The 27,278-nt window shown below is 51.9% G+C and overlaps 11 protein-coding genes across 11 annotated transcripts; 8 read left to right on the forward strand and 3 right to left on the reverse strand.

Moving 5' to 3' along the window:
• Positions 1-1,215: 1,215 nt before the first annotated feature.
• On the forward strand, positions 1,216-4,927 carry AFUA_6G09520 (uncharacterized protein). Its single transcript, XM_077805047.1, has 4 exons — positions 1,216-1,550; positions 1,605-2,083; positions 2,133-2,328; positions 2,376-4,927. Exons 2-4 carry the CDS (start codon positions 2,050-2,052, stop codon positions 4,417-4,419), a joined length of 2,274 nt encoding a protein of 757 aa, XP_077661180.1. The 5' UTR covers positions 1,216-1,550; positions 1,605-2,049; the 3' UTR covers positions 4,420-4,927.
• Positions 4,928-5,493: 566 nt separating this feature from the next.
• On the forward strand, positions 5,494-5,724 carry AFUA_6G09530 (uncharacterized protein; the record flags this gene model as incomplete). The annotated part of the gene is made up of 1 exon (XM_745749.1): positions 5,494-5,724. The coding sequence occupies one exon, from the start codon at positions 5,494-5,496 to the stop codon at positions 5,722-5,724; it is 231 nt and encodes a 76-aa protein (XP_750842.1).
• A 428-nt stretch (positions 5,725-6,152) lies between these two features.
• Positions 6,153-7,232, forward strand: AFUA_6G09540 (lignocellulolytic auxiliary activity family 9 protein; the record flags this gene model as incomplete). Its single annotated transcript, XM_745750.2, has 1 exon — positions 6,153-7,232. The coding sequence occupies exon 1, from the start codon at positions 6,240-6,242 to the stop codon at positions 7,230-7,232; it is 993 nt and encodes a 330-aa protein (XP_750843.1). The 5' UTR covers positions 6,153-6,239.
• A 779-nt stretch (positions 7,233-8,011) lies between these two features.
• Positions 8,012-8,982, forward strand: AFUA_6G09550 (RTA1 domain-containing protein; the record flags this gene model as incomplete). The annotated part of the gene is made up of 3 exons (XM_745751.1): positions 8,012-8,174; positions 8,227-8,469; positions 8,534-8,982. The coding sequence occupies 3 exons, from the start codon at positions 8,012-8,014 to the stop codon at positions 8,980-8,982; spliced, it is 855 nt and encodes a 284-aa protein (XP_750844.1).
• A 496-nt stretch (positions 8,983-9,478) lies between these two features.
• On the forward strand, positions 9,479-9,784 carry AFUA_6G09560 (glycoside hydrolase family 11 protein; the record flags this gene model as incomplete). The annotated part of the gene is made up of 1 exon (XM_745752.1): positions 9,479-9,784. The coding sequence occupies one exon, from the start codon at positions 9,479-9,481 to the stop codon at positions 9,782-9,784; it is 306 nt and encodes a 101-aa protein (XP_750845.1).
• A 4,734-nt stretch (positions 9,785-14,518) lies between these two features.
• On the reverse strand, positions 14,519-15,673 carry AFUA_6G09570 (uncharacterized protein; the record flags this gene model as incomplete). Its single annotated transcript, XM_745753.1, has 1 exon — positions 14,519-15,673. The coding sequence occupies one exon, from the start codon at positions 15,671-15,673 to the stop codon at positions 14,519-14,521; it is 1,155 nt and encodes a 384-aa protein (XP_750846.1).
• Positions 15,674-16,620: 947 nt separating this feature from the next.
• On the forward strand, positions 16,621-18,182 carry AFUA_6G09580 (Zn(II)2Cys6 transcription factor domain-containing protein; the record flags this gene model as incomplete). Its single annotated transcript, XM_745754.2, has 2 exons — positions 16,621-16,725; positions 16,788-18,182. 2 exons carry the CDS (start codon positions 16,621-16,623, stop codon positions 18,180-18,182), a joined length of 1,500 nt encoding a protein of 499 aa, XP_750847.2.
• A 219-nt stretch (positions 18,183-18,401) lies between these two features.
• Positions 18,402-19,415, forward strand: AFUA_6G09590 (NAD(P)-dependent alcohol dehydrogenase; the record flags this gene model as incomplete). Its single annotated transcript, XM_745755.1, has 1 exon — positions 18,402-19,415. The coding sequence occupies one exon, from the start codon at positions 18,402-18,404 to the stop codon at positions 19,413-19,415; it is 1,014 nt and encodes a 337-aa protein (XP_750848.1).
• Positions 19,416-19,498: 83 nt separating this feature from the next.
• Positions 19,499-20,810, reverse strand: AFUA_6G09600 (putative zinc metallopeptidase; the record flags this gene model as incomplete). Its single annotated transcript, XM_745756.1, has 2 exons — positions 19,499-20,751; positions 20,798-20,810. The coding sequence occupies 2 exons, from the start codon at positions 20,808-20,810 to the stop codon at positions 19,499-19,501; spliced, it is 1,266 nt and encodes a 421-aa protein (XP_750849.1).
• Positions 20,811-21,521: 711 nt separating this feature from the next.
• nrps9 (putative nonribosomal peptide synthase) lies at positions 21,522-25,340 on the reverse strand (the record flags this gene model as incomplete). Its single annotated transcript, XM_745757.1, has 4 exons — positions 21,522-22,695; positions 22,854-23,626; positions 23,658-24,883; positions 25,106-25,340. The coding sequence occupies 4 exons, from the start codon at positions 25,338-25,340 to the stop codon at positions 21,522-21,524; spliced, it is 3,408 nt and encodes a 1,135-aa protein (XP_750850.1).
• Positions 25,341-25,380: 40 nt separating this feature from the next.
• AFUA_6G09620 (uncharacterized protein) lies at positions 25,381-26,080 on the forward strand (the record flags this gene model as incomplete). The annotated part of the gene is made up of 2 exons (XM_745758.1): positions 25,381-25,538; positions 25,627-26,080. The coding sequence occupies 2 exons, from the start codon at positions 25,381-25,383 to the stop codon at positions 26,078-26,080; spliced, it is 612 nt and encodes a 203-aa protein (XP_750851.1).
• Between the last annotated feature and the right edge of the window lie 1,198 nt (positions 26,081-27,278).

The raw sequence follows: 27,278 nt of genomic DNA on the forward strand, positions 1-27,278 counted from the left end.
TGTGGATGTCACCAAGGTCATAATCAGGCTCTTAGATGATACGTTGGATTATCCATCGGGCAAGCAGAGGGCGGATGGCCCACAACACGCTACAGGCAATCGCCCTGCGCTGAACAGCGATGATCGAGTCCATGAGCTCTGAATGCTCTTCCCTGAACTCCTGGCTGGGTCACCAGACGTGGGGATCCCGCCTCTCTTCAGGATAATCAACACAAGTGCACCGTCATGCTGCGGTCGACGCTTGAGTGGCTGGGATAGGGCTCGCCTGATCGCACATAGAGAGCAAAGTAGTCTACTCCATAAGTCCATGCGAGGGACATGCGACCACAGTACCCGACTCCATTGTGTCCGAGGCGACACATTCTGCCGGGGTTGCATGAGATCAGCAGCAGCAGCTACCCAATTGCAGCCCTGCATTCGAGGCCCGATAACGTCTGACTGGGCCACATAGCCAACGGACACTGGCAGGAGCGACTGGAACCCAATAGATACGCAATACTTGACATGTCTCATCGCTTGCAGTATGACCTTTCCATGGTAGGGTTGTTCATAGTAATCGACTGCGGAATGATCGCCGGTGAATCGGCGCGGACTACGCAGTACCATTTCGACAGTTGTGAAAGCCTACTTTTCGAGTATCGGGTCAAAGGTGCGGACGCTCCATCAACAGAAGATTAGGGGAGGTTGAATCGGGACCTTTCTTGGTCTAATTCCATCCCCCATCCTTGCATGTTATATATATCAAGACACTAAAGACGCGGGTCTGGGACATAGATATATCACGGTGCACCCTCCGAGAACCTATACATGTAGATCTCCGTCTCAACCTCATTAACCTAGGACTCAACCTATCTCTGAATTGGTCAATCTTGAATCCCGAATTTCGCATCAACCTTCTTGACAGTGATTCTAATGTGGTCAGGAGCTCTCTGGGAAAGCCGGCATTATCTTCGCGTCGCTCTTTTCCATACTTTCAACTGGAACCCGCAGATCACAATTGCCAAGCATCCAACAGCAACAGCATTCCCGGAGGTCTATGTCATTGCCCAATAGAATCCAAGCTATTAGACCAGATTCGTCCATCTGCTGGCATAGTCGACGTGTATCTATCGCGAGGTCCTTCTGTAAATCCAAAAGAGGACTAGCTCATCAGCTGTGTCCGTGCCCAATCAGACAATGACATCACCAGCTCCTCCGGCCCCTTGCGGTCTCTCTCTCTCTCTCTCTCTCTCTTCCTGATCCTCTCATCTTCCGGTCTCTCTTTTTGTCTCTCTCTCTTGTGACATCCTTCCCACAATTTCCCGATAAGAAGTACAGCCTGGTTATTTTTACTACATAACATGGGATACAGTTGATCTCATCAGACCTTCTTCCCCCTTAGGCTCAACCGCGGACCGTCCGTCCTCGGTTCCGGTTCCTGATATACAGCCAAACCCGACGACTCCGAGTGTCGCAACACCCCATCGACCAACGGTCGCGTCATGACATTGAATACAGTCGCATTGGGCGTCTCCCTTACCCCTACCGTTGTCGCGACCTTGGTCTCTCACGTGGGTATCCCCGCAGCATCGTCTCCACTGTCCACTAACTGTCAAGGTTGATAGTATCTGCATCGGAAATCCCATCGCACGAAACCCACGGTCCACATCTCCTATGACGAGGCAATCCAGATTATTCGTCAATTCCTTAACTATGCTGCCAAACACACCGTGGAGGATATCCAGTCGTTCACGGCTCAACGAGTTCCCGCCCCGCATTGGGTGAAGACAACCAAGGTCGTCATTCCGGAGAATTACCTCTCTTCTGCGGCGACTGCTCTTATCAAGCAACTTGGGCCCAAAGGTATAGCGCGTGTGGGGGGTGACAAATGGTGGCAATGGCGTGGACCGGCCGAGGATCTCAGAGGAGAGTGGATCGAGATGAAGTCGGACTACCACGAGAGGAGACGCACCAACAATCATCCGAGCGGGAAGCGCATCATGTTGTATCTTCACGGCGGTGCCTACTTTTTTGGCAGCGTCGAGACTCATCGATATCAATTGCAGCGTCATGCGCGAAAACTCAAGGGACGAGTATTTGCACGGTAAGACGGCCCCGGTCTTCTTCTGATTAACCACATGCTAATTGCGCAGTGAGTTACGCCCGGGCCACAGAATACAGAATGACTGCTAAACTCTACGATTTAGCGGAATATCGTCTGGCACCGCAGTTTCCCTTTCCTTGTGCCCTACAGGACTGTTTGGCGGCTTATCTGTTCCTTCTCAACGAACACGATCCGACCGAGATCATATTTGCCGGAGACTCCGCAGGGGGTGGAATGGTCCTTTCGTAAGTGCCATACCGACTACTCTTGGAAATGCAACTAATCATGGCAGGATGTTGGTCACCATTCGTGACCAAGGACTACCTTTGCCGGCCGGAGCTATCCTGATATCGCCCTGGGTGGATCTGACCCATTCTTTTCCCAGTGTGCTATCGGACAGTCCAGGTGATTACATCCCACCGAGTGGATTCCGATATAGGCCCTCCGCAGCCTGGCCGCCTCCAAACGCCGATGAACTCCGCTCGATCAAGGATGCAAAACAAGAGTCACCAGAAAGCGCTGTGGAAAAAGCCGTGCCAGGAGAGGACACACCGGCTCAGGAGACAGCAGTGCAGGGGTACACAGTCGAGAAGGATGGATCAGATCGGACAGAACCGACTCCAGCAGCTCTTCAGCATTCCGAAGACGACGAGACCAAGCTCGTCGAAATTCCTATTGACGGTCATACAGTCGTAGTGAAAGACCAGATCCAAATGTATACACCGAATCACCTCATCTCCCACCCACTCGTCTCCCCGGTACTCCAACCGTCGCTTGGCGGTCTACCCCCGCTGCAGATCCTCGTCGGAGGAGGCGAGCGGTTACGGGACGAGCAGTTTTACATTGCTCACAAGGCCGCAAACCCAACAGCATATCCTCCCAGCGACAAGACTCTGGACGAGTATGATCCCAAACGAGAAATCCTACACAAATATCCTGGCACCTATGTCCAATTGCAGGTATGGGACGATCTCTGCCACGTTGCCCCGACCCTTAGTTTTACGCGCCCGGCCAAATACATGTACCGATCGATTGCTCAATTCGGTGCCTGGGCTCTTGCATGCTCCCAGACTTCGGAGATTGCCATCCTCGACGACAACGACATCTCCTCCATCTCCTCCTCCAGTGAAACAGACCCTCGCGAAGCAGAAACCCATGGCGAGAACAAGGGTAGCTCAAGACCGCCCGTTGCGTCCGTCGGCAAGGCAGGTGATCCACTGCCCGCTTTTAGAGATCGTATGATCCGCCAAAGAGTGGACAAAAGAGGGCGCATATATCCGCTCAATCCCCCATCCTCCTATTCCGTTCTGCAATTCCCGCGGGACAAAATTGGTGTAGCGAACCCGGAGCTGGTCCGGAAATGGATGGCCGGAAAGGAGGAGTGGGATAAAAAATTTGCCAAGGAAAAGCTACGTGTGCAGAAGCAGCGGATGAAAGAATTGGCCCATGGGTTCCAGGACTTTGATGGAGATACTGCTCCCCCGAGCTCCGTGGCGGCCCGAAGACTGGCTCCTGGTATTTTGCCTCAAAAGGGCGGAAAGCATCGGAAGAGCTACCAGATGACCCTGTGGAGTCGGATGGCTAGCAAGCATGACAAGAAGACCCTCGCAAGAGAACAGGCGATGCAGAAGGAAGAAGGTCGTTCGAGGCTGACGAGCGTCGACGGTGGACGAGCATGGGCGTCCATGGATAGACCGAGTTCTCGAGATCATGTCGGGCCATCGCCGACGGAGGAGTCTAATCAGGGCACACAAGGCAACGGAGGGCAAGCAGATGGAGATCCTCGGGAAGACCAGGAACAATCCAACAGTGCTGGAGATACCAACCAATCTGGAGTCTCGCGTCCCGCCTCGGCCAATTGGGGAAAGGCTGCCGGTCCTATGATCCTCTTGCCTGAGTATGAAAGCAGGCAGTTCAACGCAGATAACGCCAGCACAACGACTTTGCTGCATGCTGCGGGAATCATTCCTGCTCGATCCGAGCAGCCTCGGCCTGTCTCTCAGGCCGGTTCCGGGACGATTCGCAGCGCTATGACCGCCGACCGAGAGGATGCCAGTCTCCTCGACGATGCCAGGTCACTACCTGTGACCACGATAACTGCGCTGGACAATGCGAGTACCCGGGCCGTCCGGAATTCCACTGGAGTCGTCGGCGTCGTCAACGATAAGAACTCGATTAACGGTTCTGCCGAGACGTTGTCTGCCCCTCAGCCGTCTGAGGATCTGGAATCTTTCTATTCGGTCAATGCAAATTCGGAGGTTGACACCCATTGTGTCCGTCCTCGTCCAGGTATGCCTGATCGCGAGGTGTTTAAAACTGCAGATGAACATCTTTAATCTTAATATCCTTGGCCTGTATAACATCATGATCCATATACCTGTCCTGTTGGTCCATGCTTGATAGGTTTTTTGGTATCTCTGAGATTCCCAATACAGTTATCGACATGAGCATTTGAAACACCACATTCATGTACAGTTGTAGTTCTGTTGACCCTGTAGTGAATACCGGCATTTTCCTGTTGCTGTAGCCTTAGATGTATATACCATTTGGAAATGTCCAGAACGATTCACTGCCTGACTCTCAACGCTGTCCTTCTCGAACCCTCCCGGTCTTCTCCCTATCTCGACCCCGCCAGTCACCGTTTCCATTCTCTCCATTGTCATTTCCTGCTGATCGGTAGCGTGGATTCAAGCTCCTCTCTGCGCGTATCCTCAACGCTCAGAGTTCCACCCCTGTAGCGTCCGTTCGGCTATTTTTGCTAGCCACCTGGCGCTTATTGCTCAGAGTACGAAACCAAAGGTCATTCCATTATATGAGGAGTTGGGACTCATCCCCCGCATGCACTGAGTCAAAGAGGTACAAGTGTCATGTTCTTGTTGATTCCATCTGGTTGCCGACATCTGGGGCCCACAAGCGGATACTGCTAGGGGACTCTGACTCGTTGCACTATGGTGCTGGCAATTGCCTTCGAACTTGTACGATCTGGTGCTGGGTCTGTATTGTTTGCGTTGAGGATAATATTAACAGCAATGCCATGTCTATATAAGCATCGGTCATGGTCTTCGCATCGCGTACAATCCGCATGAGCACTTGACCTCCTCGACTGGTTACTTGGCAGTTACACAGTGCACCATGTAAAGAAGATTAGAACTATTCAGCTCTCGATGCATTGGTACTTTTGTACTGAACCGGTCAGGACCAAACACAGAATTTATCTCCTCAACTATAGGGGGGCTATCTCTGTTTCTACAGCTAAAAGCAACTGCAAAGCACTTCGGATGTCAAACAATACATGCATATGCATGCCTTGACCATTGCACGCCAGCTTGGAACCCGCAGGCACTGTTCCCTCGCATAATCCTCTATACTACAGTGACCACCGCGGCAACGTATCTCAGGTTGCAGTCGAGATGGAGTTTCCGTTGATGTCTCACCAAGGTCCGCGACCCATTACTCAACTGGTCATATTCGCCGAACTTGCTGCAGACGGAGCCATCCCAGATAACATCCCAGACCTGACTGGTCCTCCTTGCAGACAGCACAACGATCATGGGCAAATTCGGCTCTGGTCGACCACTCTCATTGCCGAAATCAATCTAACTATGCGCTTAGTGGAGGGCCGAGAGTCTGGTTGTGGCTGAAAATGAAACTTAGGCTCGCCTCTTTCAGGGACTGTCAGCCCTGGGAATTGTTATCCACATTTCCCGTGATTCTCCACTGTACATCCATCACCTGCACTAAGAGCAGGGTAGTTTACTCGAAATTGTTCTAAGTCCTGGTATTTGCCGAGGATGTAGATAGGCACTATGTTCCAAGTATTGTCTCAACTGGTCAAATCGAGCCTAGGGGGTGGAGCGTCTGAGAGCCTAAGGTGGACCAGACCCTTGAAAGTCTACCCTGAGCATCATATGGATAGCTTTAGCCTATTCTCTGCTCGGATGGCCAAGGAAGTGTGAAACACTTGGTCTCGAATGTACATGCTATCAATCGAGTTGATAGTTGAGGACGGGGTATATAAGGTATGTCCCTATGCCATCACTCTTCCTATTGCAGGTCAAACTCGTTCATTCTTTTCTAGCTATCCGTCCTTGTCTTTCACTTCTGTTTTCCTTCCTTTCATTCTCTCGGCAAACTAGATCGTTGCCCTTTCCCAAAAATGAAGCTTACTGCGTCTATTCTTTTCTCGCTGGCGAGCGTCACCCCGCTGGTCTCGGGGCACTACGTTTTCTCCAAGCTCATTGTCGACGGTAAACCGACCCAGGACTTTGAGTACATCCGCAGGAACACCAACAACTACATGCCGACCCTCCCCTCCGAGATCCTCAGCAATGACTTCCGCTGCAACAAGGGCTCGATGCAGTCCGCCGCCAATACCAAGGTATACAAGGTGGCCCCCGGCACGGAGCTCGGCTTTCAGCTTGCGTACGGCGCCGAGATGAAGCACCCGGGTCCTCTGCAGATCTACATGTCCAAGGCTCCCGGCGACGTCAGGTCGTACGACGGCTCCGGCGACTGGTTCAAGGTCCACCAGGAAGGGCTCTGCGCCGACACCTCCAAGGGGATCAAGGACGAGGATTGGTGCACATGGGGCAAGGATACCGCGTCTTTCAAGATCCCCCAAGACACGCCGGCCGGACAGTATCTTGTCCGCGTGGAGCATATTGGCCTGCACCGAGGCTTCCTCGGCGAGGCCGAGTTCTACTTCACCTGCGCCCAGATCGAGGTGACGGGTTCGGGGTCGGGATCGCCGAGTCCTACCGTTAAGATCCCTGGAGTGTACAAGCCTGATGACCCGAACGTCCACTTTAACATCTGGTATCCTACTCCTACGGCGTACAGCCTCCCCGGCCCGTCCGTCTGGACTGGTGGCTCGGCAGGAGGCGCCAGTCCTACTGCGCCGGCTGTCAACAACAATGCTGTTCAAGCCGCTCCCACGACCATGACGACTGTCTCATCCCCAGCCAACCCAACTGCAGGAGCAGAGGCAGAAGCAGATTGTGGTAGCTCAGAATCTTCGTCCGCTGTGGCCCCGGAGGGCACCCTCAAGAAATGGGAACAGTGCGGTGGTCTGAACTGGACTGGTTCTGGCTCGTGTGAGGCGCGCACTACCTGCCACCAGTACAACCCTTACTACTACCAGTGTATCTAGTCGTTGTCGTGGCCAGGTGGAGCTTGCGCCCTTTTCCTACAGTATACCCTCGTATAAGCAAATAATTGAGAGAGGCACTTTGCTTCCTTGAATCGAAATTTCCTTATACTGGATTCCTAGAAATCAATACTGGAATATACACTGTCTACCTGAATACTCCTGGAAATTTCTCAGTAGTGTTCCCTGGGTTTCCTCGCTGATTTACCCTTTAATACTATATAAAATACCTATAACAGCCTTCGACAGGTACTCTGTAGAGATGGATATAGTTTACCACTGTATTAGCCTGCAAAATACTGAGAGCTATACCCACATAGAAAAGTATCCTGATATAAGGAATTTGCTGGGAGAAGTGAATTTGGAAGGAAAAAGCGTTTCCAAGTCTTATGGAAATTCCTGATAAATGCTCGGTGTCTGGGACAGCGCAACAGCATTATTAGGGATTGGTTAAGAGCTCAGCCAACACAATCAATCTATATTCTAAAAAAAAAAAAATAATATATTGACAGACCCGGTCCATTGGCTCCAGGCTTGGCTCGCGTATATTCGTATATTGTATATCGTATACTCGTATACTCGTACATCCGTATACGGTATACCCCAGGTACCTCCGTACATCCGTATCCAGACTACATTTGAATTTGGGGCAAGATTTGAACTAGATTGCGAGTTCTCAAATACCACGATGGATGACCTCGAATTCATCTCTTGCGTTGCTTGAGACAGTCTGTACCAGCCCACAACTGTATCCCAATCCAATTCCAGCGGCGTAGGGCTTAATGGCAGACGACAACTATGTCTACACACTATACCGCTATGTTCCTTCGATTCCAGCGGCTGCAATCATGGCAGCGGTCTTTGGTCTGCTGGCCATGGGGTATCTCTATCGCATCGTCACCCACAGGACATACTTCTTTGTCCCTTTCATCATTGGTCTTCTTTGTAAGTCTTCCCCAGGTTGCCACCGTCATGATGAAAGGCTGACAATCGGCAGTTGAAACAGCAGGTTATATTGCTCGCATCTTCTCCCACTTTGATCCAAACGCCCTGGGCCCATATATCGTGCAGACGATGTTGATTCTCGTCGCTCCCCCCTTGTTCGCCGCCTCAATTTACATGACTCTGGGACGAGTGATCCTGAAGCTGGACGCAGAGCCCGCCTCCCTCATTCGAGTACGCTGGCTGACCAAGATCTTCGTCGCGGGGGATGTGATTTCCTTTCTGTTGCAGTGCGGAGGTAACAAACACCACCTTGTCTTGTCCGTCCCTGACACCCACTAACTGATCCTGATACACCACAGGAGGCGGATACATGGCAGCGGGCACACTCGAGGCCATGAAGAACGGCGAACACATTGTCATTGCCGGTCTCGCGATCCAGCTACTCTGGTTCGGCTTCTTCGTCGTCGTCGCCTCGCTGTTCCACTGGCGCGTCGTCCGCCATCCAAAGTATACCATCTCCAACGACCTGAGATCCCAGGGCTCCGGGATCTCATGGTCGACTCTCATGTGGGCTCTCTATGCCGCTTGTGTGCTGATCCTCGTTCGCTCTATCTTCCGGGTCGTCGAGTTTGTCCAGGGCAATGCCGGCTTCATCATGAGGCATGAGTATCTCCTCTACGTGTTCGACGCGGTATTGATGGCGCTGACTGGTATCGTGCTTGGTCTTGTCTTCCCGGGCTCGTTTGTCTCGCGGCGGTCGCGATGCGCCGACGATGCGGTCCCTCTCGGTAGTCAATTGTCTAGGTGATTTGGCTCATTAGAGTCGGGAATCGGTCCAGGGGCTGGTATATGCTTGGAGTGTGTTATTGTTTCGTCTATAGACTGTGCATCCAGATATTTCGGAATGATGCCGTATGTTCTCTGGGGCTTCGGGAGGGTCCTACGACGGATCCACTAAGACCCTGCCTCGGTTTGCTTTGCCTTGCCGTTGTAGCACGGTGAAACAGCTAGTCTTCGCCCTGGCCCTAACGGTCGTAGAAGTGGGCGTGGTGAGCTGTGGCCCGATAAATGTCCGCTCCCGACTCTCTGTAAGTTGTTGTAATAGAGGAAAAGGCAGGCAGCTGTTTTGTTTTTTCTTTTCAAGCCCATCGAGATGAGACCCACGCTGCCTACTACAATAAAGGGCCTCTGAGTTCAGGGAAACATGTCATGTCTCCTGACAGCAGCCTAACGAGACAACTATTTAACCACGAGGACCCGGAGCAAAAGGTCGGAAAAGACAGACTCGCATCGTTGCTCCCACAATGGTCGCTTTCAGCCAACTTGTGCTCCTCCTTCCTATCCCCGGGGCGCTCGCCTCCAATTGTACCCCGGAATCGGAGGCCCCCATCGAGGCCACCAAGTCCTTTGATTTCCTCCAGCACATGGGAAACACCATCTTCAACACCACTGGCGCTAGCCTCGATCGCCGCGACATCACACTCAGAACCAGCCAAGACGGCGTGAATACCGTCGGCTACTACTACTCCCTAAACGACGAGATAGTGTTAGCATTGTCAGGATCATCTCACATCTCAGCAGACCTAGCAAACTACTTCATTGCGATCTGATTATATTCCGGAATTGCCAGCCCTTTAGCAGTGGCTCTACAAGTATAGTGAGAGTCGAAACCTCATTCCACCCCCCACGAGACAAGCTTGTATCCAAAATCTAATGCCGAGGCCCTAATTTCGCAACTCCTTATGTACACAGATATATGACGTTATCTAATGTAATATAACTATATCGCATCAGATTCAGACCCATATTTGTAGTATGCTATAGTTAGAAGCCTGTACCTGAGAATAACAGTCGATGAAAACTGGCTAGACGTTCCGCCTCAATTGGCTGTCTTGTCTGATCTAGCGAGCTGTTACAGTGAGAATCGTCATCTCCTCCTTACTCTCTTGAGCTAGGAGCGTATTCAGACCCTTTTGCGGGTCTATATGTGTATGACATATTGTTCCATATATTAAAGCAGATACCTACTGTACTGGAGTCTGGAATCACAATACGAGAGCCTCTGCATTTGCATAACAGTATGGGAAAACCTAACTGAATAGGGAAAACCCATACCAAGGCTGCTGAAAGAAGCAATAACATCAAGAACGAAACAATACTTTTTCCATAAAGGCCTCGGGAAGCGCCGACAAATATTCAGCAGAGCATCTGGATTTCGGAAGCCATTAGTGAGGAAGGAAACTGAGTCCCATTTTCCAGTACTCACGCCACCCAATATCCTCGAGACCGTCGTCTTTGGCTGGGCCCTGGCATAACAGTCTTACTAGAGATCCAACTCTGTCAGCATTGTATCTTATGGTTATTTACTTCCAATAGACTTTCAATACTTACACACTAGCCACCCATCATCCCAGTCAGCACTGTCTTTGTAGCCATCTCGCTTCAGTGAATATGTCCTGATCACTTACACACTATCCATGCCCCATCTCAGTCAGCATTATATTTGGTATGACTCTTCTCAGCGGATATTAGTCACTTACAAGCTAGTTATCCACATCACATCTCAGTCAACCTGGTGTCTTGAAGCTATCTCTCTTCAGTAGATATTGATCACTTACACCCTGTTCACATCCCATCTTAGTCAGTACTGTATCTTATAACTAACTGACTCTAACAAACAACATTGATTACTCACGGGCTATCCACATCCCAGTCTTTCTTAGCATTCTCTTCTAGTCATGTCTCACCTATAGATAATGATCACTTACAGGCTATCCACATCCCATTTTAGTTAGCATTGTCTCTTCTAGCCGTGTCTCATCCATAGATAATGATCACTTACAGGCTATCCATATCCCATCTCAGTCAGCACTCTATATAGTTATCTCCTTTAGGATATATTGATCACTTACACCCTATTCACAACCCATATCTGTCAGCACTGTACCTTATAGTATCCGCTGTCAGTAGGTAATGATCACTTACACCCTATCCACAACCATCTCAGTCAGTACTGTGGTTGATTGTTATCTGCCCTTGGTAGATACTATCACTTACGCCCTACCCACATCCCATCTCTGTCAGCAATGTACCTAGTATTTTTTAGTAGGAATATGTCGACTTACCGGCTATCCACACACCATCATAGTTAGTGCTATATCTTATAGTTAGCACCCAGTAAAGATTTAATACTTACAGCCTATCCACATCCCATATCAGTTATCACTGCGCCTTGTAGTATTTCTCTCTAGTAGACATCAATTACTTACCTCCTATCCATAGTCAATCTTAGTCAGAACTATCTCTTGTAATCAGTTATCTTTAGTAGACATCGATCACTTACCTTCTGTCCACATTCCAGCATAGTCAGCGCTGTATCTCCCTCTTGTAGAGATTTAATTACTTACATACTACCCACATCCCATCCCGGTCAGCATTTTAGCCATCTTTTACTCGATAGTGATCACTTACACACTATTCATATCCAGCTCCATCAGCAGCATATCTTGTAATTAGCTCTCTCTAATAAAGATTTATGACTCACATTCTGTCCATATCCCAGCAAAGTCAGTACTATAGCCTGTAGTTATCTCTTTCTAGCAGAGATTCACCACTTACACACTATCAAACCAGCACAGTTAGCTATACCTTTTAGTTATCTTTTCCTAGTAGGGACATAATACTGACCCACTATCATCCCATCTTAATCAGCACTATACCTTGTCATTGATTCTCTGTGGCAGTGATTGATTACTTACACGCTATCCATCTAAGTCAACATTGTACATGTAGCTAGCATCTGTTAGAGACTGATCACTTACTGTCTATCCATCTCAGTCAGCACTGTACTTCTAGTTCGCATCTATCAGAGACTAATCACTTACCGTCTATCCATCTCAGTCAGCACTTGATTATATAGTTATCTTCTTTAGTATATTCATTACTTACACCCTATTCACAGCCCGTATCAGTCAGCACTATACTTATGGCCATCTCTCTAGTGGAAATTAAGCACTTACACACTATTCATTGACCCATCCGAGTCAGCACGATGTAGATATGTCTCCAGCAGACAGTCATCACTTACATCCTAGCCACATTCCATCCTGGTTAACAGTGTGTCTTCTATTTTATTCCTGTGGAGTAGATTTACTACTTACCGGCTGTCCACATCCAATCTCAGTCAGCACTGTTTCCTGTGATTATCTCAAACAGGGATTTATTACTTACATTCTGTCCACATCCCATTCCAGTCAGTTCTATATCTTGTAATGATCTCTCCCTAGTAGAGATTCATCACTTACAGGCTATCAACACCCCATCTGTTAGTATTGGACCTTATCATTAATAGTGGAGGTTAATTACTTACATACTATCCACATCCCATCTCAGTCAGCACTGTATCTTATTGCCATCTGCCTTTAGTAAATAGTGATAACTTACACACTATTCATATATCTCAGTCAGTACAGTATCTTGAGCATCCCACGCTTAGCATCAATCACTTACACACTATCCAAGTACTGTCTTAGCCAGCACTATTCTTGTAGGTTATCGCTCTTCAGCAGAGACTCATTACTTACCCACTATTATCCTCTCAGTCAGCACTGTATCCTGTAGGTGTCTCTCTCTAGCAGAGGTTCATGACTTACCCACTACCATCCCATCTCACTCAGCATCATATTTTGTAGCCGTCTCTCTTCAGCAGATATTGATCACTTACAGTCTATCCACAGCCCACCTCCGTCAGCACTGTACTTTTATTCTATACCCATCTGTCTTTAGTAGATGTTGACCACTTACACCCTATCCGCATCCCATTTCAGTCAGAACAGTATCTTGTAGTTATCTCTCTCCTCCAGAGATTCATTTGCTTACCGGCTGTCCGTGTTTCACCTTGATCAGCAGTGTATTTTATACTTATTTCTCCACAATAGATATCGACCACTTACACACTGTCCGTATCCATCTCAGTTAGCAATATGTCACAGACATCTCCCTTTAGGAGCAGTTGATCAGATATATAACTTACACTCTAACCACATCCCAACCATTAGTGTCATTAACACCTCTCTCATATTTATAGATTCATACCTGTACCCCTACCGACTTACCACTCCCGAACCCCAGTGCCACGACACCAGCGGACAGGAATGCTGCAGCCATTAAAAACACCTTCATAGTGATGAACGTCTCCTTGCGTTGAATTGTTAGTAGATATAAGGTGAGAAATAATCTGTGGGATTAATGAGAATGGAACATAAAAGATCAAATTCAGCTAACTTGGTCGAGAAAAAAGAGTATCCTTTAATAAAAGATCTTCTTTGTGATTTATATAATTTGTCCCTCTATTTTGGAACACTGCTAACTCTCAGTCTATGATGCAATGGCCATTAATGTAGTTAGCCACTGAGAGATGTTACTAAACTATCCAGTATATGACTATATGTTAACAGCGAAATCTTCCAGGCTGCTAGGATTTCAAGTAGATCTTTATCTTAGAATACTAACGACTGGCCCATTACATAATTCTGAGGTATTTGCTGGCCTGGAAAAAGTAAACCACTACGCGGCATTACAGTACTTAAGTTGTGATTTGATCGTGGCTTTCTGAAAACGGTCAATAATCCTACACTAACTGTGGGCTATTCAACTATAGGGTTGCGTTCGGGTCCAGCAACTAAAATATCCATAGCAGGGTGAATAATTTCAAAGCTAAGATGTATCATAGGCTCCCTCCAAAGCCTCAAATTTAGCTGCGAGGCTTGGAACATACTAACTTTTTCTTAGGCAATGTGAAAGGGAGACTGTTTTCTTCAGATTCCATCTGTATATATAGTTCTCTTGGGAAGTCAGGTTGAATGTTTAAGCAAGATATTAGATGTCACAGTATTAGTTTGGCTGGGTATATTCTTATAGCATATTGAAATAAGATACATGTTAGAGAGTTCTATGATGCGTTGACCAGCTGTGCAAGGCAGTTCCCGATTTTGAAATAGATATTGATTAGAGTAGGGCGCCTAGCACTGACCCTTTCCACTGTGCTGGAGATGCTGCTTAAAACCCCCTCAAAGACATCATCAATTGGGCCTGTAAAATCACGAGAGAAGGAATACCATCTTGGGTATAGGTAGGTAATGTCTGATCGCTCTCGCCTTGATAGAATGTTGCCATTGAAATGGTGCTGTGGTACTTCTAAGGGAAAACGAATCTGTCTTTCTAAAACCGTTTTCGTTTATCACTCCCCGGCTCATTGATGTAAGGGGATGGGAGGTCCACAAGGTATTTCAGTTGTGATGTTGCACATATACAGAGCAGTACTTTTGAAGACAGTCTCGAGCTAACTAAGCTGTGGGCCAGCCTGGAATCTCCTGAAACCAACGAGACCGATAAATCCGCTTTCCCTTGAAGAAAGAACAGGCGTCTCCCGTAACATTTAGGAGGTTCACCTGATTCGCGATGGCGAACCATTGCCCAGTTTCCTTCCAAACAGCTTGAGTGTAAAGGACGCTGCCATCGGCCCTCACACTGATACTTTTGATATCTGATCGTGGCAAAGCATCCCCAAACATCCCCACTCTTGCGCCGATGGGCCGGAACCCTTTCAGATGATCCTTCGCTAGCTGTTCACCGTCATTATATGTTTCGCCGCTGGTAATATTGATAGCGTGTATGTCCCTCTCCAGCGGAACAAGAAGCAGACGCTGGTTAGGAATTGGGACAATATCATGCGGGCCGTCCCAATATTGACCCTCAAGTGAGTCTCCCCATTCAGTGAAAAGGCGGGAAGGACAGGGAAATGTATAATTCTCCGAAACACTGAAAATTCCCTTCCCACTGTCATACTGGTATCTTTGGACAATCCCATAAGCGGTCACCCCCTTGCCATCTGCCGCTTCTGTGGTCCCTGATACCCATAAAGACTTCATACGGTCGTCCCATATCATGCCGTGAACAGCTTTTATGCCTTTCAGATGCTGATGTTCCCTGCGTGGAAACAGCTTGTGACTATCATATATCCAGACACCCGCGTCCGGGTTCTGATTAGAGTCTCCGATGGCGAACAGATTATCCGGCAGTAACTCCACAGTGTGCGCCGGACTGAGCTGAGGACCATCAAGACAGATGCCACTCAGAACTTGCTTTCCCGGATAATTGATCACCAGAGCAGCGCTGCCAATGATCGCAGTGACTTTACTCCCCTTGGCAGCGAACTTGACCTCAGTCGCCGCGCGATGTGTGGCAATACAAGTGAGGAGCTCATGCGGTACAGTTTCACCGACGTCGGAGACTGACCAGTTCCAGACAATCTTGCCATTGATATCGTGGATAATAATCATAGGATGTTTAATCTTTTCGTCTTTGTAGACCCCAGTGATGACCATGTCATTGTTGACACCGGACGCTGCTTCCAGGCCAAGCACATGCTGATTTGCAAGGGTGGCAGGTGTGAAAGAGGCTAGCAAGGCAATTCCTGCTAGTAGAAGTACGGCCTGCATAACTACAAGCACTGTAATAGAAGTAGCGGCCGTAGATGAGCAGTACTTGCAGTCTCAAAGCACTCTTCATCATGGCCACCAGCTAGATATAGCACCATCAGGGCCTCTGTCTGTGATTGATGTCATAATGAACTACTACCTTGAGAGGGCCTTACATCACGGCTAGCTCTAGAACATCTACCACGCGTAAGGGATGGTGTGATGCCTGGATGAGAAATGATATCTGCGTCTGGCTATGCTACATATGCTACAAGCTATACAAGTCTGTGCTGAACCTTGATTCATACTGATATCTGACGTCTAGCAGCGGATACAAGTGAACTGCTGGGACCCGTTGATACTGCGAGTTTTGCAAAGAACCTGGTGGATTGATGGTCGTACGGGATGGTTTTTATTGATGGTTCCTGCATAATCCAAGGCAAATACTGCGTTGGTTCCAGAGATATTATGGTGTAAGGGGTCTCTGTGGTGGCTTAAGTCTGACGACCTGAACACTGAGGGAACTTTGGCAGTATCTGACCAGTGTCTCATACTGCTGGGGCTAGGAGTATCGCTCCAGTGCTCTGCCTACTGAGATCCATGCTGTGAAATGTCTATAGATATTATGTAGCTGATGCAGTATTAGAGGTAGTTGCTTTACCAATTCCTTGTGCTAGGGACAGAAATTCAACCGCTGTGAGTTCAGTGAGGGTCAGATTTGATTTTGGCGGTTGGGTTATGCAACTCTAGGAATGACTATCTCGTTGTCATTTCTCCCTTCGATTCAGGGGTTGGGATCCAGCTCATCAGATGGGCGGACATTGCCGAATATGACCGAATATTGCCAAGAATGGCAGTATGAGGCCACATCATATCACTCCCGAATCGGGCAAGCGGTCATCATAATTCAATACATCCCAACTTCTTCATCCGTTGTATATCATCAATCAGAAGATGCGGCAAAACCAATGGCAACAGACGGCCACTCCGATAGAAGCACTCGTAGAAGAATACGAGCTAGACACACCAAGTCGCGCAAAGGGTGCTTTACCTGCAAGGGTCGCCGAGTCAAGGTGTGTATTCCGCAAGTCGCATTCCAGTGGACTGCGTCGGCCGATGCCGCTGACATCTCCAGTGTGATGAAATCAAACCCACATGCGGGAACTGTGCCTTGAGAGGAGAACCCTGTGACTGGCCCGCCGAAACTGACTCGCAGGGGCATTGTACGCCGCGGCCACAGACTGACTCCCTCCGTGCGAAAGCACCCAAGGATCAATCTAAGCGCTGGGCACCGCATCCAGACACAGCGTCACCACGCCCGCTGCAGTTTGATATCGCATCAGATGCCGCCGGTGGCCGCTCGACTCCCCTCCCCGGGGAGTTGAACATGGTTGATCTGCAACTCTACTCGCAATTCATGCTGCACACCTCCAAGCACATGACGCTGAACTTGCGCCGGCAACACATCTGGCAAACCGTCATCCCCCGCTTCGCCATGCGGAGCGAGGCCCTCATGCATCTCCTCCTGGCCCTGGCGGGGCTGGACTACGCCGCGGCTGGGACGGCCGATGAGCATTTAGGACTCGTATCTCCAGACATACAGAGCCAGCCCTCGCCAGCCCACGGCGACCACGACCACCGCCACCGCCACAACGACACCCTGGACGCCACGTATCTTCGGATCATTATCGAGCACCACCAACGCGGCCTGGAAGCGTTCAGGACGGAGCTGGCCAACCTGTCCAGCGCGAATCTCCATCTCGTGTTCGCCGGCTCGATGTTGCTGGTCGCGTTCGCGCTCGCGTCCCTGCGCATCCGGAACCTGAACGACGCGCACTTGCAGCCTCGCCAGCCCCGTCTCGACTGGATCTTTCTCATCCATGGCCTGTGCACCGTCATCAAGCACAACTGGCCGGCGGTGCGCATGGGCCCGCTGCGAGCCATGACGCAGTACGGCTACGCGAACGACGACTGGCGAATGTGTCCGCGGGACGCGCTTTGCTCCGTGGCGTCCATGCGTCGCGGGTGCTCACCGCGCCTGGTTGCGTTCTGCCGCGGCGCGGATGAGGCCTTGACGCAGCTGGTGGGATCCCATGCGTCCTTGGCCGCCCGGGAGGGGCGGGCCCTGGCGGAGCAGAAGGCCGCCCTCGAGCTCCTGGAGGGTATGTACATGCGGACGCTGTACGTGGTGCACTTTTCGGACGAGGCGCGCGAGTCGCCGCGGGATGTGCAGGCGGATCTGGAAGACGCGGCGCTCATGGCGTGGGCGGAGTTTCTGCCCGACGGATTCTTAGATACTCTGGCTGGCGGCGGAGTGGGTGCGACGCTGTCGTATGTCATTCTGGCGTACTTTCATCTTCTCTTCTCGCTGTTTGAGTCGGTTTGGTATGTTCAGGGCGGGTTTGACGGGGAGATTGTGCAGATCCAAGCGTTGGTGGAGATGTCGGGCGAGGGCGAGTTGATGTCGCTGATGCAGTGGCCGGTGGCTGTTATCGCTGTCAATCATGATCATCGCGGTTCATCCGTATAATGTCTATGTCGAGGATAATTGTCTACTCCGTAATGTATAAATGTACAGGTTCTACTCTGATGGCATGCCGATTACCGTATTAGGAAAGGATCCATGGTCGATCCGAGCAAATCATCAGGACACATTTGCGTGGTGCAACAACGTCATATTTCACCCCTCTCATCTCGGGTTGTTCTCTACTCCATCACAAAACAGTTTCATCAGTAGATCAAAGATAAAATGGAGCTCCCCTCGACCATGAAAGCCTGGCTTTACTCCAACACCACCGGCGGCCTCGAGAACAACCTCGAGCTGAGCACCTCCGCCCGCACCCCCGGCCCACCAGGCCACAGCCAACTGCTGATCAAAGTCATCTCAGCCTCCATCAACCCGGCCGACTACAAAGTCCCCGAAATGCGCATCGTCCCGCGGTTTTTTGTGTCCTATCCCGCCACCCCGGGAATGGACTTTTGCGGACAGGTCGTCGCCGCCGGCCCCGGCGCCACCGCCTTCCAACCGGGCCAACTGGTCTACGGCACGACGGCGGCGCCTGCGCAGTTCGGCTCGCTGGGCGAGTACCTGCTCTGCAAGACGGAGCACGTCGCTCTCCTGCCGGACGGGGTCGCACCCGACCACGCGGCCACCGTCGGGGTCGCCGCGCAGACGGCGTACCAGTCTATCGCGCCGTACGTCTCGGCGGGGGATCGGGTGTTCATCAACGGGGGTTCGGGCGGGTGCGGGATCTTCGCGATCCAGATTGCCAAGGCGCTGGGGTGTAGCGTCACGACGACGTGTTCGACGCGCAATGTGCCGTTCTGCAAGGAGCTGGGGGCCGATGAGGTCATCGACTACACCCAGGACGATGTGCTGGCGGTACTCCGCGCCCGGGGCCCGGTGTATGCGCACGCCGTCGACCATATTGGGCTGCCCGAGGCGCTGTACTCGCAGTCGCATATGTTCTTGCTTCCGGGGAAGGCGTTTGTGCAGGTTGGTGCGCTGTCGATGCTGACGTTTGTGCGGCGGGTGGTGTGGCCGGGGTTTTTGGGCGGTGGGCGGAGGAAGTATGTGATCTTTATGATGAAGAGTAATCAGCGGGATATCGCGACGCTGGGGGAGTGGATGCAGCAGGGGAAGCTGCGCGTGGAGGTCGACAGCACGTATGAGTTGGAGGATGCGGTCAAGGCGTTTGAGAAGTTGCGTTCGGGGAGGGCCCGAGGGAAGATTATCATTCATGTTTCTACTGAGTCCAGCTGAGTCCAAGTAGTCTATGCTAGTCTAGTGCCCAAAGTAAATACATTCATTTACTGGAGTTGCCGAGTGCTTGGAGTTGCCGAGTGCTATTGCCGGAGAAAGGTCAGCGCCCCCAGGCTCATCGCATCCACGGCTGTCCGCAGAGTCGGCTGGATACACGGCGCAAAGAACGGCGAATGGTTACTCGGCAGCTCGTTCACCGTCCCCCTGGCCACGGCGTCCGCCCATGTCTTGTCGTCGACGCCGCCATACGTCCACATCACGTAGGGCGCCCCGACGGCCGTCGCGAGCAGGGAGAAATCCTCGCTCGCTGCGATAGGCTCCGAGTCCACCAGGTTCTCGCCGAAGTAGGCGCCAAAGGTCTCCTGGAGCGCACGCACCGTCGCCTCGTCGTTGATGGTCGCCGGGGTGGAAGACACAATGTCAACCGACGGCGTCTCCACGGCACCCGCCGCCGCACATTCCGCCTCGACGATGCGCTTAATGCCCGCGATGACTCTCGCGCGAGTGTCGGCATCATACGTCCGCACGCTGAGCTTCAAATCCAACTGATCCGGAATGATATTCGCCTTGTGGCCGGCATGGATACTGCCGCAGGTGACCACCGCCAACTCGCCCGGCGTCACCTCCCGACTCACAATACTCTGCAGCCTCGTCACAATGGCCGCCCCAATCACAATCGGATCGATGCAGGACTGCGGCGCCGAGCCGTGGCCCCCACGCCCATACACGCGCACATCGATCGCATCCGCCGCCGTCAGCAACCGCCCCGCCCGCACACTCACCGTCCCCGCCTTCATCCGCACCAGATGCTGCGCCAGCACCACATCCGGCTGGGGCACTTTGTCGTACAGCCCGTCCTCGATCATCGCCCGCGCCCCGCGGACATGCTCCTCCGCCGGCTGGAAGAGACAGATCAGTGTTCCGGACCAATGCTCCCGCGCGGCCTGCAGCAGGCTCGCGCCGGCCAGGAGACCCACGACGTGGCTATCGTGCCCGCAGGCGTGCATCACAGGGACGGTCTCGCCGTCCGGGCCGGTGGCGGTTTTGGTGCTTGCGTAGGGCAGGCCGGTTTTCTCTTCCACGGGGAGGGCGTCCATGTCTGCGCGGAGGAGAACGGTGGGGCCGGGCCCGTTGCGTAGAACCCCTGCGAGGCCATACCCGCCGATGTGTGTGTGGACGTCGAAACCGAGGCCTTGCAGGTGGGAGGCGGCAATGGTGGAGGTTTGCTCTTCGTGGCCGGAGAGTTCGGGGGAGCGGTGGATTTGTCGGTAGGTTTCTTCGAAGGGGGTTAAGTCTGGCCGGTATCTTTCAATGAGGCCGTTGAGGCTGGTGGGAGCTTATATCAACTGTCAGATTGATCGTTATGGAGACGGTGAACTTACCTCTCATCTGCATGTTGATGTCTGCTCAACCGGACTATGTGCGAGAGTGTTGGACAGTCGCATGTCCTTGCGGGGTGGGCAAGTACTTATATACCCCGCGTGATGTGACATCTACATCCCTTGCTTCGTTACGATAGACATCGACAGATGATCGGCGTCGTGCGGAGACATGATGATCTCTTCGTATCCCTGCTGATTGGATCCGTCATGCCGAGCTATCCTGTTCCATCTTGGAGCTAGGCAGTTGGAATGAGACACACGGTTAAAGACTTTTGCGGTTCTCAATTGGTTTATTATTTGGATTAGAATCAAAACATCCAGCTTAGTCGCTGCCAATCATTGGTGATGCCAAGTGAAAGCTTTTCGTCTACGGGCTCGTCTCGTAATCGAGGATCTCACCGGCAAGATTGCTATAATGTATGCGAACGAGCTTGGATATCTGGATATTGCTACCTTGATTGAGGCACCTTGAAGAAGAAAGACATTGTTCTTAGCCTAAACTTGGCTGCTCAGGTCCTTCATCAGTGCAGCCACTGGATCGATGAAGTTGATGGACACAAATGAGACTCTGATTGTTGCATTTAGAACAGGATGCTGTCTGCTGATGCACTGAGTATTGTGAATCTTTATGTGATCTAACAATTCTACATGGCATCGAGTAATACCCTTCCTCTTCACTGCCATCCGGGCGACTCAGTTCAGGATATAAATCCCAATCAACCCTCTAAGCGAAACCGCTGGCGAGACCTTCAAGGCATTTCACCAGGTTATCCATCCACGGAGTCAGAACCCTCGCCTCATCCGTCCCGCGGTTATAGGGGACATGAAACTCCAACAGGCCGTTAAGGATAACCGAATTGATCTCGAGCATGGCCCATCGGCCCAACTCGGCCGCGCCATCAAACAGATTTTGCTTGGCCATCGGCTCCATGCGGAAAAGAGAACCGTCCTGCTCGACCTGCTGGAACTTTCCCGCGTAGTTGAAGGTAATCTCCATCAAGTGCGCTCCGGCGCTGCGTTTCGTCTGCCGAGTGTTGTGGTATACTGATGTGAAATGCGTCCACCCGTGCATGTCCATCGCCCGTCGAGCTTGCCGCACGGTCCGTGCAACCGTCTCGAGACTGTCGGACGGGTTTACCTGTGCGACCACAGGCCAGAGGGTGGTGAACCAGCCAATCGTGCGGGTGACGTCGACGGAGGAATCCCACGTTTCGCGGCCGTGAGCTTCGCCGAAGATGACGAGAGCAGGGCGCTGGGGAAAGGTGTTTACGAAAGAGAAGAGGATGGCTGCATGGAGGAGCTCAACCGGTTCGACGTCCAGAGCCTGGCTGGATGGGCCAAAGAGCTTCCTCGTGAGGTCGTCGTTCATACGGATCAACCTGGTCTTGGAGTCTCCCCCTGTGTTTGCGTTGTTCTCCGCCCCCCAGAACTGTCGCATGGAGGGCTCGTCGATACTGCAGGGCTGCTGACCGGGTGGCGGTTCCAGATGACGTGTGCCGTACTCGGCCTGCAGATGAGCCCATGTTTGGAAAGACATTGTGAGATGGGGCTGGTGTTGAGGGTCAAGAATCATCGCCTCCATATCAGCCAGGATAATCCGCCACGAGACAAGATCAAGGACCAAGTGATGCCCAATCATGAGAAGGGACTGCTCTCCGCCATGGTGGAATAGATCCACAGTAAAGACTGGGCCATGTTCCGGGTTCAGCGAGGTCTGACTTTCGCCGATTATCTGGCGCATCTCTTGTGCGGATTTGACCTGATGCACGCTGAAACGAAAGCATTGCTCGGTGTAGCCCGTGAAGAACTGCTTCCACGCTCCGTCCTTCTGCCGGACATACCGAGCCCGTAGCATTGCGTGGTTTTGGACCAACTTGATTGCTGCCCTCTGTACATCGCTGCCTGCAACCGACTTTTGGAAATGAACCAGGATGTTCTGGTTGAATCGACATGCCCCCTCCGGGTACCGTTAGAAGAACTCTTGAATCGGCGTCAAGCCAAACAGTTCATCCGCCACCTGGTCCTGTACCACGGGCTGCGCTGTGGTGGAAACTACCCGATCTTGTTGGCAATGGCTTTGATAGTTTTGAGTTGATTGATGTCCTGGACGGAGTGATCCAGGCCACGGGAGCGCGCCTCGGCAACGACTTGCATGGCAATTATGGAGTCTCCTCCAAGGTGGAAGAAGCTGTCCTCAACGCCAACGCTGTCCAGAAGGATCCCCAGGATCTGCTCCCACACCCGCTGCAAATCTTGCTCGACGCGGTTGGAGGGAGCCCGGTGGGACATGCTCGAGACACTGTACGCCCGCAGATCAGACCAAGACCATTTCCCCACTTCCTCCTTCAGTCGGCAACGGTCAATCTTATCGCTGCTTGTCTTTGGCATTCGGTTCACTGGAAGATAGATTGCCGGCACCATGTGGGCTGGGAGGATCGAGTGCAGTTTGGTTTGAATGGTTGCCGCCTGGAGGCGGAATTCTTCTGTAGGATGCGGAATGAGTGCCCTTGCAGAGCAGACACAGAAGGATTCGCGGGCTCGTGGGACGATGAACGCCACCAGATATGGCTGCTTCGGCCTATCCGAAGGCGCGGCAACGACTGTCGTTGCTTCCTGGATCTCATCGATCCGGCGGAGGTGCTGCTCAACCTCCTCCAACTCGAACCTCTGCCCGCGGATCTTAATCTGCGAGTCCTTCCGACTTATGAAACTCAATGAGCCATCCTCGTTGTACCGGACCAGGTCGCCGGTTTTGTAAGACCCGGCTTGGCTTCCCATTGCGCACCGCCCGGAGCCAGCCCGGTTGCTCGATGAACGCCCGACAGGTGGCTTTTGGATTGTCCAAGTATCCTCGACCCACCGAGGGCCCTTCAAGCAAGAGCTCCCCAGTTGCGCCAATGGCCACTAGTTTCTCGTGGTCGTTCTGATCGACAACCCAGGCCACGACGCCCATCGGGAAGCCAATATCCTTTTGCTCGACATGCGAGACCTCCCTGATGGTAGATGCCACGGAACATTCTGCAATACCGTATTCGTTCATCAACCGAACCCGGCTCATCCAGTAGCTGCGGTCAGCCAGTGACATTGCCTCGCCACCCAGGACGAGCACGCACAACGACGGGAGCTCTCGCTGCATGAGCAGTCGGGCGGTAGAAGGAGTCAGAAATGCATGGGTGACGGCCAACCTCTGAACAGAATTGGCAAAGTGGTCATGACGCTCCAAGTCGGAGAGTATGCAGACACACCCGCCCGCCATAAGTGTGCTGAGCGTCTCCATAATGCTGACGTCGAAGGCGTAGGAAGCATACTGTAGCACTCTCGAGTTGCGACCAAGGACATGGGCGCGGTTGTGGGCTAGAGCGCCGGAACAATATGATTGATGGTCAATAACAGCGCCTTTTGGGGTACCTGTTGACCCGGATGTGAATACCACGTATGCTGCGTTTTCGGGGCTGACAACGGGGAAAGTGACGTCGGGAATATCCGCCAGGAATGCGGCATTCTCGTGAATGGCTATGGCCGTGGGGCCGAGCGAGGCTGCTCTTGCATACATATCCTTTGAGCATAGTATGATTTGGGTCTTCAAGCCTCCGCAGATGGTATGGAGACGCTGGGGAGGGTAGGAAGAGTCAAGGAGGACAAATGCGGCGCCTGCTTTCAGAACCCCCAACATAGCCACTGGCGACCACTTGCACTTCTCGAACAACACGGGGATATAATTGCCCCGTTCGACCCCGTGGACAAGTAGTTCAGCCGCCACGGCGTTAGCAGAACGTATCAGCTCGGCGTAGGAGAGATCCCCGTCGGGAGCAGACACCGCACATGCATTGGGAAACTGCAGAGAACGTTGGTTGACAATTTCATGCACGCACTGCCTCGAGACTGGTGGCAGAGTGCCACTCCATCGCTGTATCTGATCCCACTCTTGCCGACTCATCCGAGGCAAATCGCCGACTTTGCATGAGGGATCGGCCATGAGGTCTTGCAAGACAAGTTCGAGGTGCTGCAGCAGCCGTTGCACGCGCTCCCGACTGATCATGCCAGCTGGCATTCGAGGGAGAGACCAGACGCGGAGAATGCACCCGTCTGAGTTGCAGAATGGTCGCAAGTCTCGAAGAGATCCGGCGGGCTCGGAGGACAAGGTTGAATGATCAGTTGGCTTTGGAACATACAGGCCGCCCTTGCCTCCGGCGAGGGCTCCTGAATGTTCTGTAGACCGGCCTGCTCATAAGGGATGACCTCCAACGAGTGAGTCTGAATCTCAGCCAATGCAATTCGTCGCAGCCTGGTCCGGCTTCAGCTTGATACGCTGTGGGATGGTGGCGATGGTTGCACCGGTCATCTCACCGGCCCCGTCGATAGGAGCACCTCGGCCATTGACTGTAATGCCAAAGACAGTGTCATTGCTGCCAGTGTTGCAGGAAATGACGACAGCCCATGCCAGCTTGATGTAAGTTGCCGTAGTGATCTGCTTGGTTGTGTTCCCGAGAAGCTTCATTACAAAGTCGACCTGTTCGCTAGCCACCGGTGTCGACCTCGGCATACTGACGCAGGGCCAATGCCCACAACCCTGTTAATAGAAGATGGACACCTGCATCGCTGGCATTGGGGAAGCCAGTCAGTTTCTGGACAACGTGATTATCAAAAGTGATACTCTGCAGGTCCGGCCTGGTCATAGTGGGAAAGAAGCAGATGGGGTCACTGTCTACCGGCGTTCTTGTCCCATTTTTGCGGAGTCATTGTAGTGATTGCCATTTTGAAAAGGACGGAAGGAATTCCCATAAGGGCGGTGTCATCTATGCCGGCTCAACAGGCTGAAGCACATCTAGCTTTGACGCAGACCATTCCGGAGACGACGAATGGGCCCTGTCCTTCTGTCGAGTCGCCTACGGACTCCGAGCGAAGCTGAATGCAATCGATGACGACTATATCCGCGACTATATCTTGTACGTGCAAAAGTCTCCGTGCCATCTGTCCGTGACACTGGATACCGAGAACCTGTACCTCAGCAATTGGCGCGAGATCGGTGTGTATGATGCCGATTTTGGAGGCATGTTGGGCAAGCCGCTCCGGATGAGAGCTCCGGATGGATACACCGATGGCCTGATCTTTGTGATGGCGCAGCGGAGCGACGATAAGTTCGCGCCGTGGGAGTTTAATATCTCGCTGGAGGCATCGACAATAAAGCGGATTGTGCATGATCCCCTCCGGTGCAAGTATGTTGAGCTGGATGAGTTCTGGCATAGCGAGCTTCACTTTCAGGGACCGGCAGATTTTCGATAGCTATCTACGCGAGCTTTCTCAAATCTTGTGGATATATCTACTGTAGACATGCTCCAGATATACTGACACAACTGCGACCCTACCCTGCCGTGACTTTGATCCGTGTATATTTCGTTATGTCTCTCCCATTCACGCTTTTTTCTTCCTGGCATCTCCTGGCCTCTGAGACTGTGCAAGGGGTAGGTGAGACTGCAACATGACGAGGTTGTATTCGGCCGTTCCCCCTGTCTCGGAAAGAATTGATCGCCATGGCATTAAAGTCTCCGCTAGTCTCCGCTATGCAGGCTTCCGAGATATGAAGGTCTACGGACACACTTACCCAGCCGGATGCCCTCCGGGGGGTCCGACAGATGATTCGTCGCCGTTGGCTTCACCGACGTGGACTCGATCCTTCGCACCACTTTGATCAGGAATGTCTCCGAGGCAACATGCCATTGGCGAAGGAGTAGGAAGCCTGAGGGGCTCACTCTAGGTCTAGATCAGACGTCTCGTTAGCCTGTCGGGGTGAGCTGGACTGGCACTGAGAAGCGCAGCCCTACGCGACGATCTGACACCAAATTCCCATTCAGGAAGGTCTTATCCCCTTGTCGGGTGGAAACACACCCAAGACTCTGACCATGCAATAGTATCTAAAACGTATGATATGATGATTACTGATCGAGTACTCCAATGACGAGTGAGGCTGTGAGGAAGCCAACGCCGATTGGGTCTGAGACAGCCGCGGCCATCAGGATTATAATGCTCATCTTGTGCATTGGCACAGGCTGGGTTCTTCGCAACCCTGATTAAGGGTATTATGAAGAATCTACACTCGATGTAACTCGAGTTCTCGCTAGTGTCTGGCCCCTTGGCGAGCGCCACTGAATCACTAGTCGCCAATCATCAGGATAAATCGTCTTTCCACCTCTTGACGTGAGGCTTACGCAATGAGTGACAAGGAGGGAGTCGAGAGATGCATGAATTAATTAACTCAGAGGCTGCGTGAAACACGATGTAACTGCCCAGCGTGTCTCCTGTTTCCCCCACTGACTGAGTGCAACGATAATCCTCTGCTTCTGCCTCTAGCTCCGGCGATAATCACACGCCTGCAATGACCAGACCGAGGGGAATTGCCAAATGAGAACGTAGGAAGGTAGGCGAGGCAGAGGCTAAGAGCCGAAGGAAGAATAAGAGCGTAGGAGTATTGGACAAGGAGGCT

The sequence above is a fragment of the Aspergillus fumigatus genome, chromosome 6 (genome assembly GCF_000002655.1).
Source record: "Aspergillus fumigatus Af293 chromosome 6, whole genome shotgun sequence".
Taxonomy (NCBI): domain Eukaryota; kingdom Fungi; phylum Ascomycota; class Eurotiomycetes; order Eurotiales; family Aspergillaceae; genus Aspergillus; species Aspergillus fumigatus.

Bases quoted from the DNA above. Each gene is read 5' to 3' on its own strand.
- AFUA_6G09520 (XM_077805047.1), top strand. From the start codon at position 2,050: ATGCGCGAAAACTCAAGGGACGAGTATTTGCACG. The intron at 2,084-2,132 runs GTAAGACGGCCC...CTAATTGCGCAG, and splicing joins AAGGGACGAGTATTTGCACG to TGAGTTACGCCCGGGCCACA. The intron at 2,329-2,375 runs GTAAGTGCCATA...TAATCATGGCAG, and splicing joins GGGGGTGGAATGGTCCTTTC to GATGTTGGTCACCATTCGTG.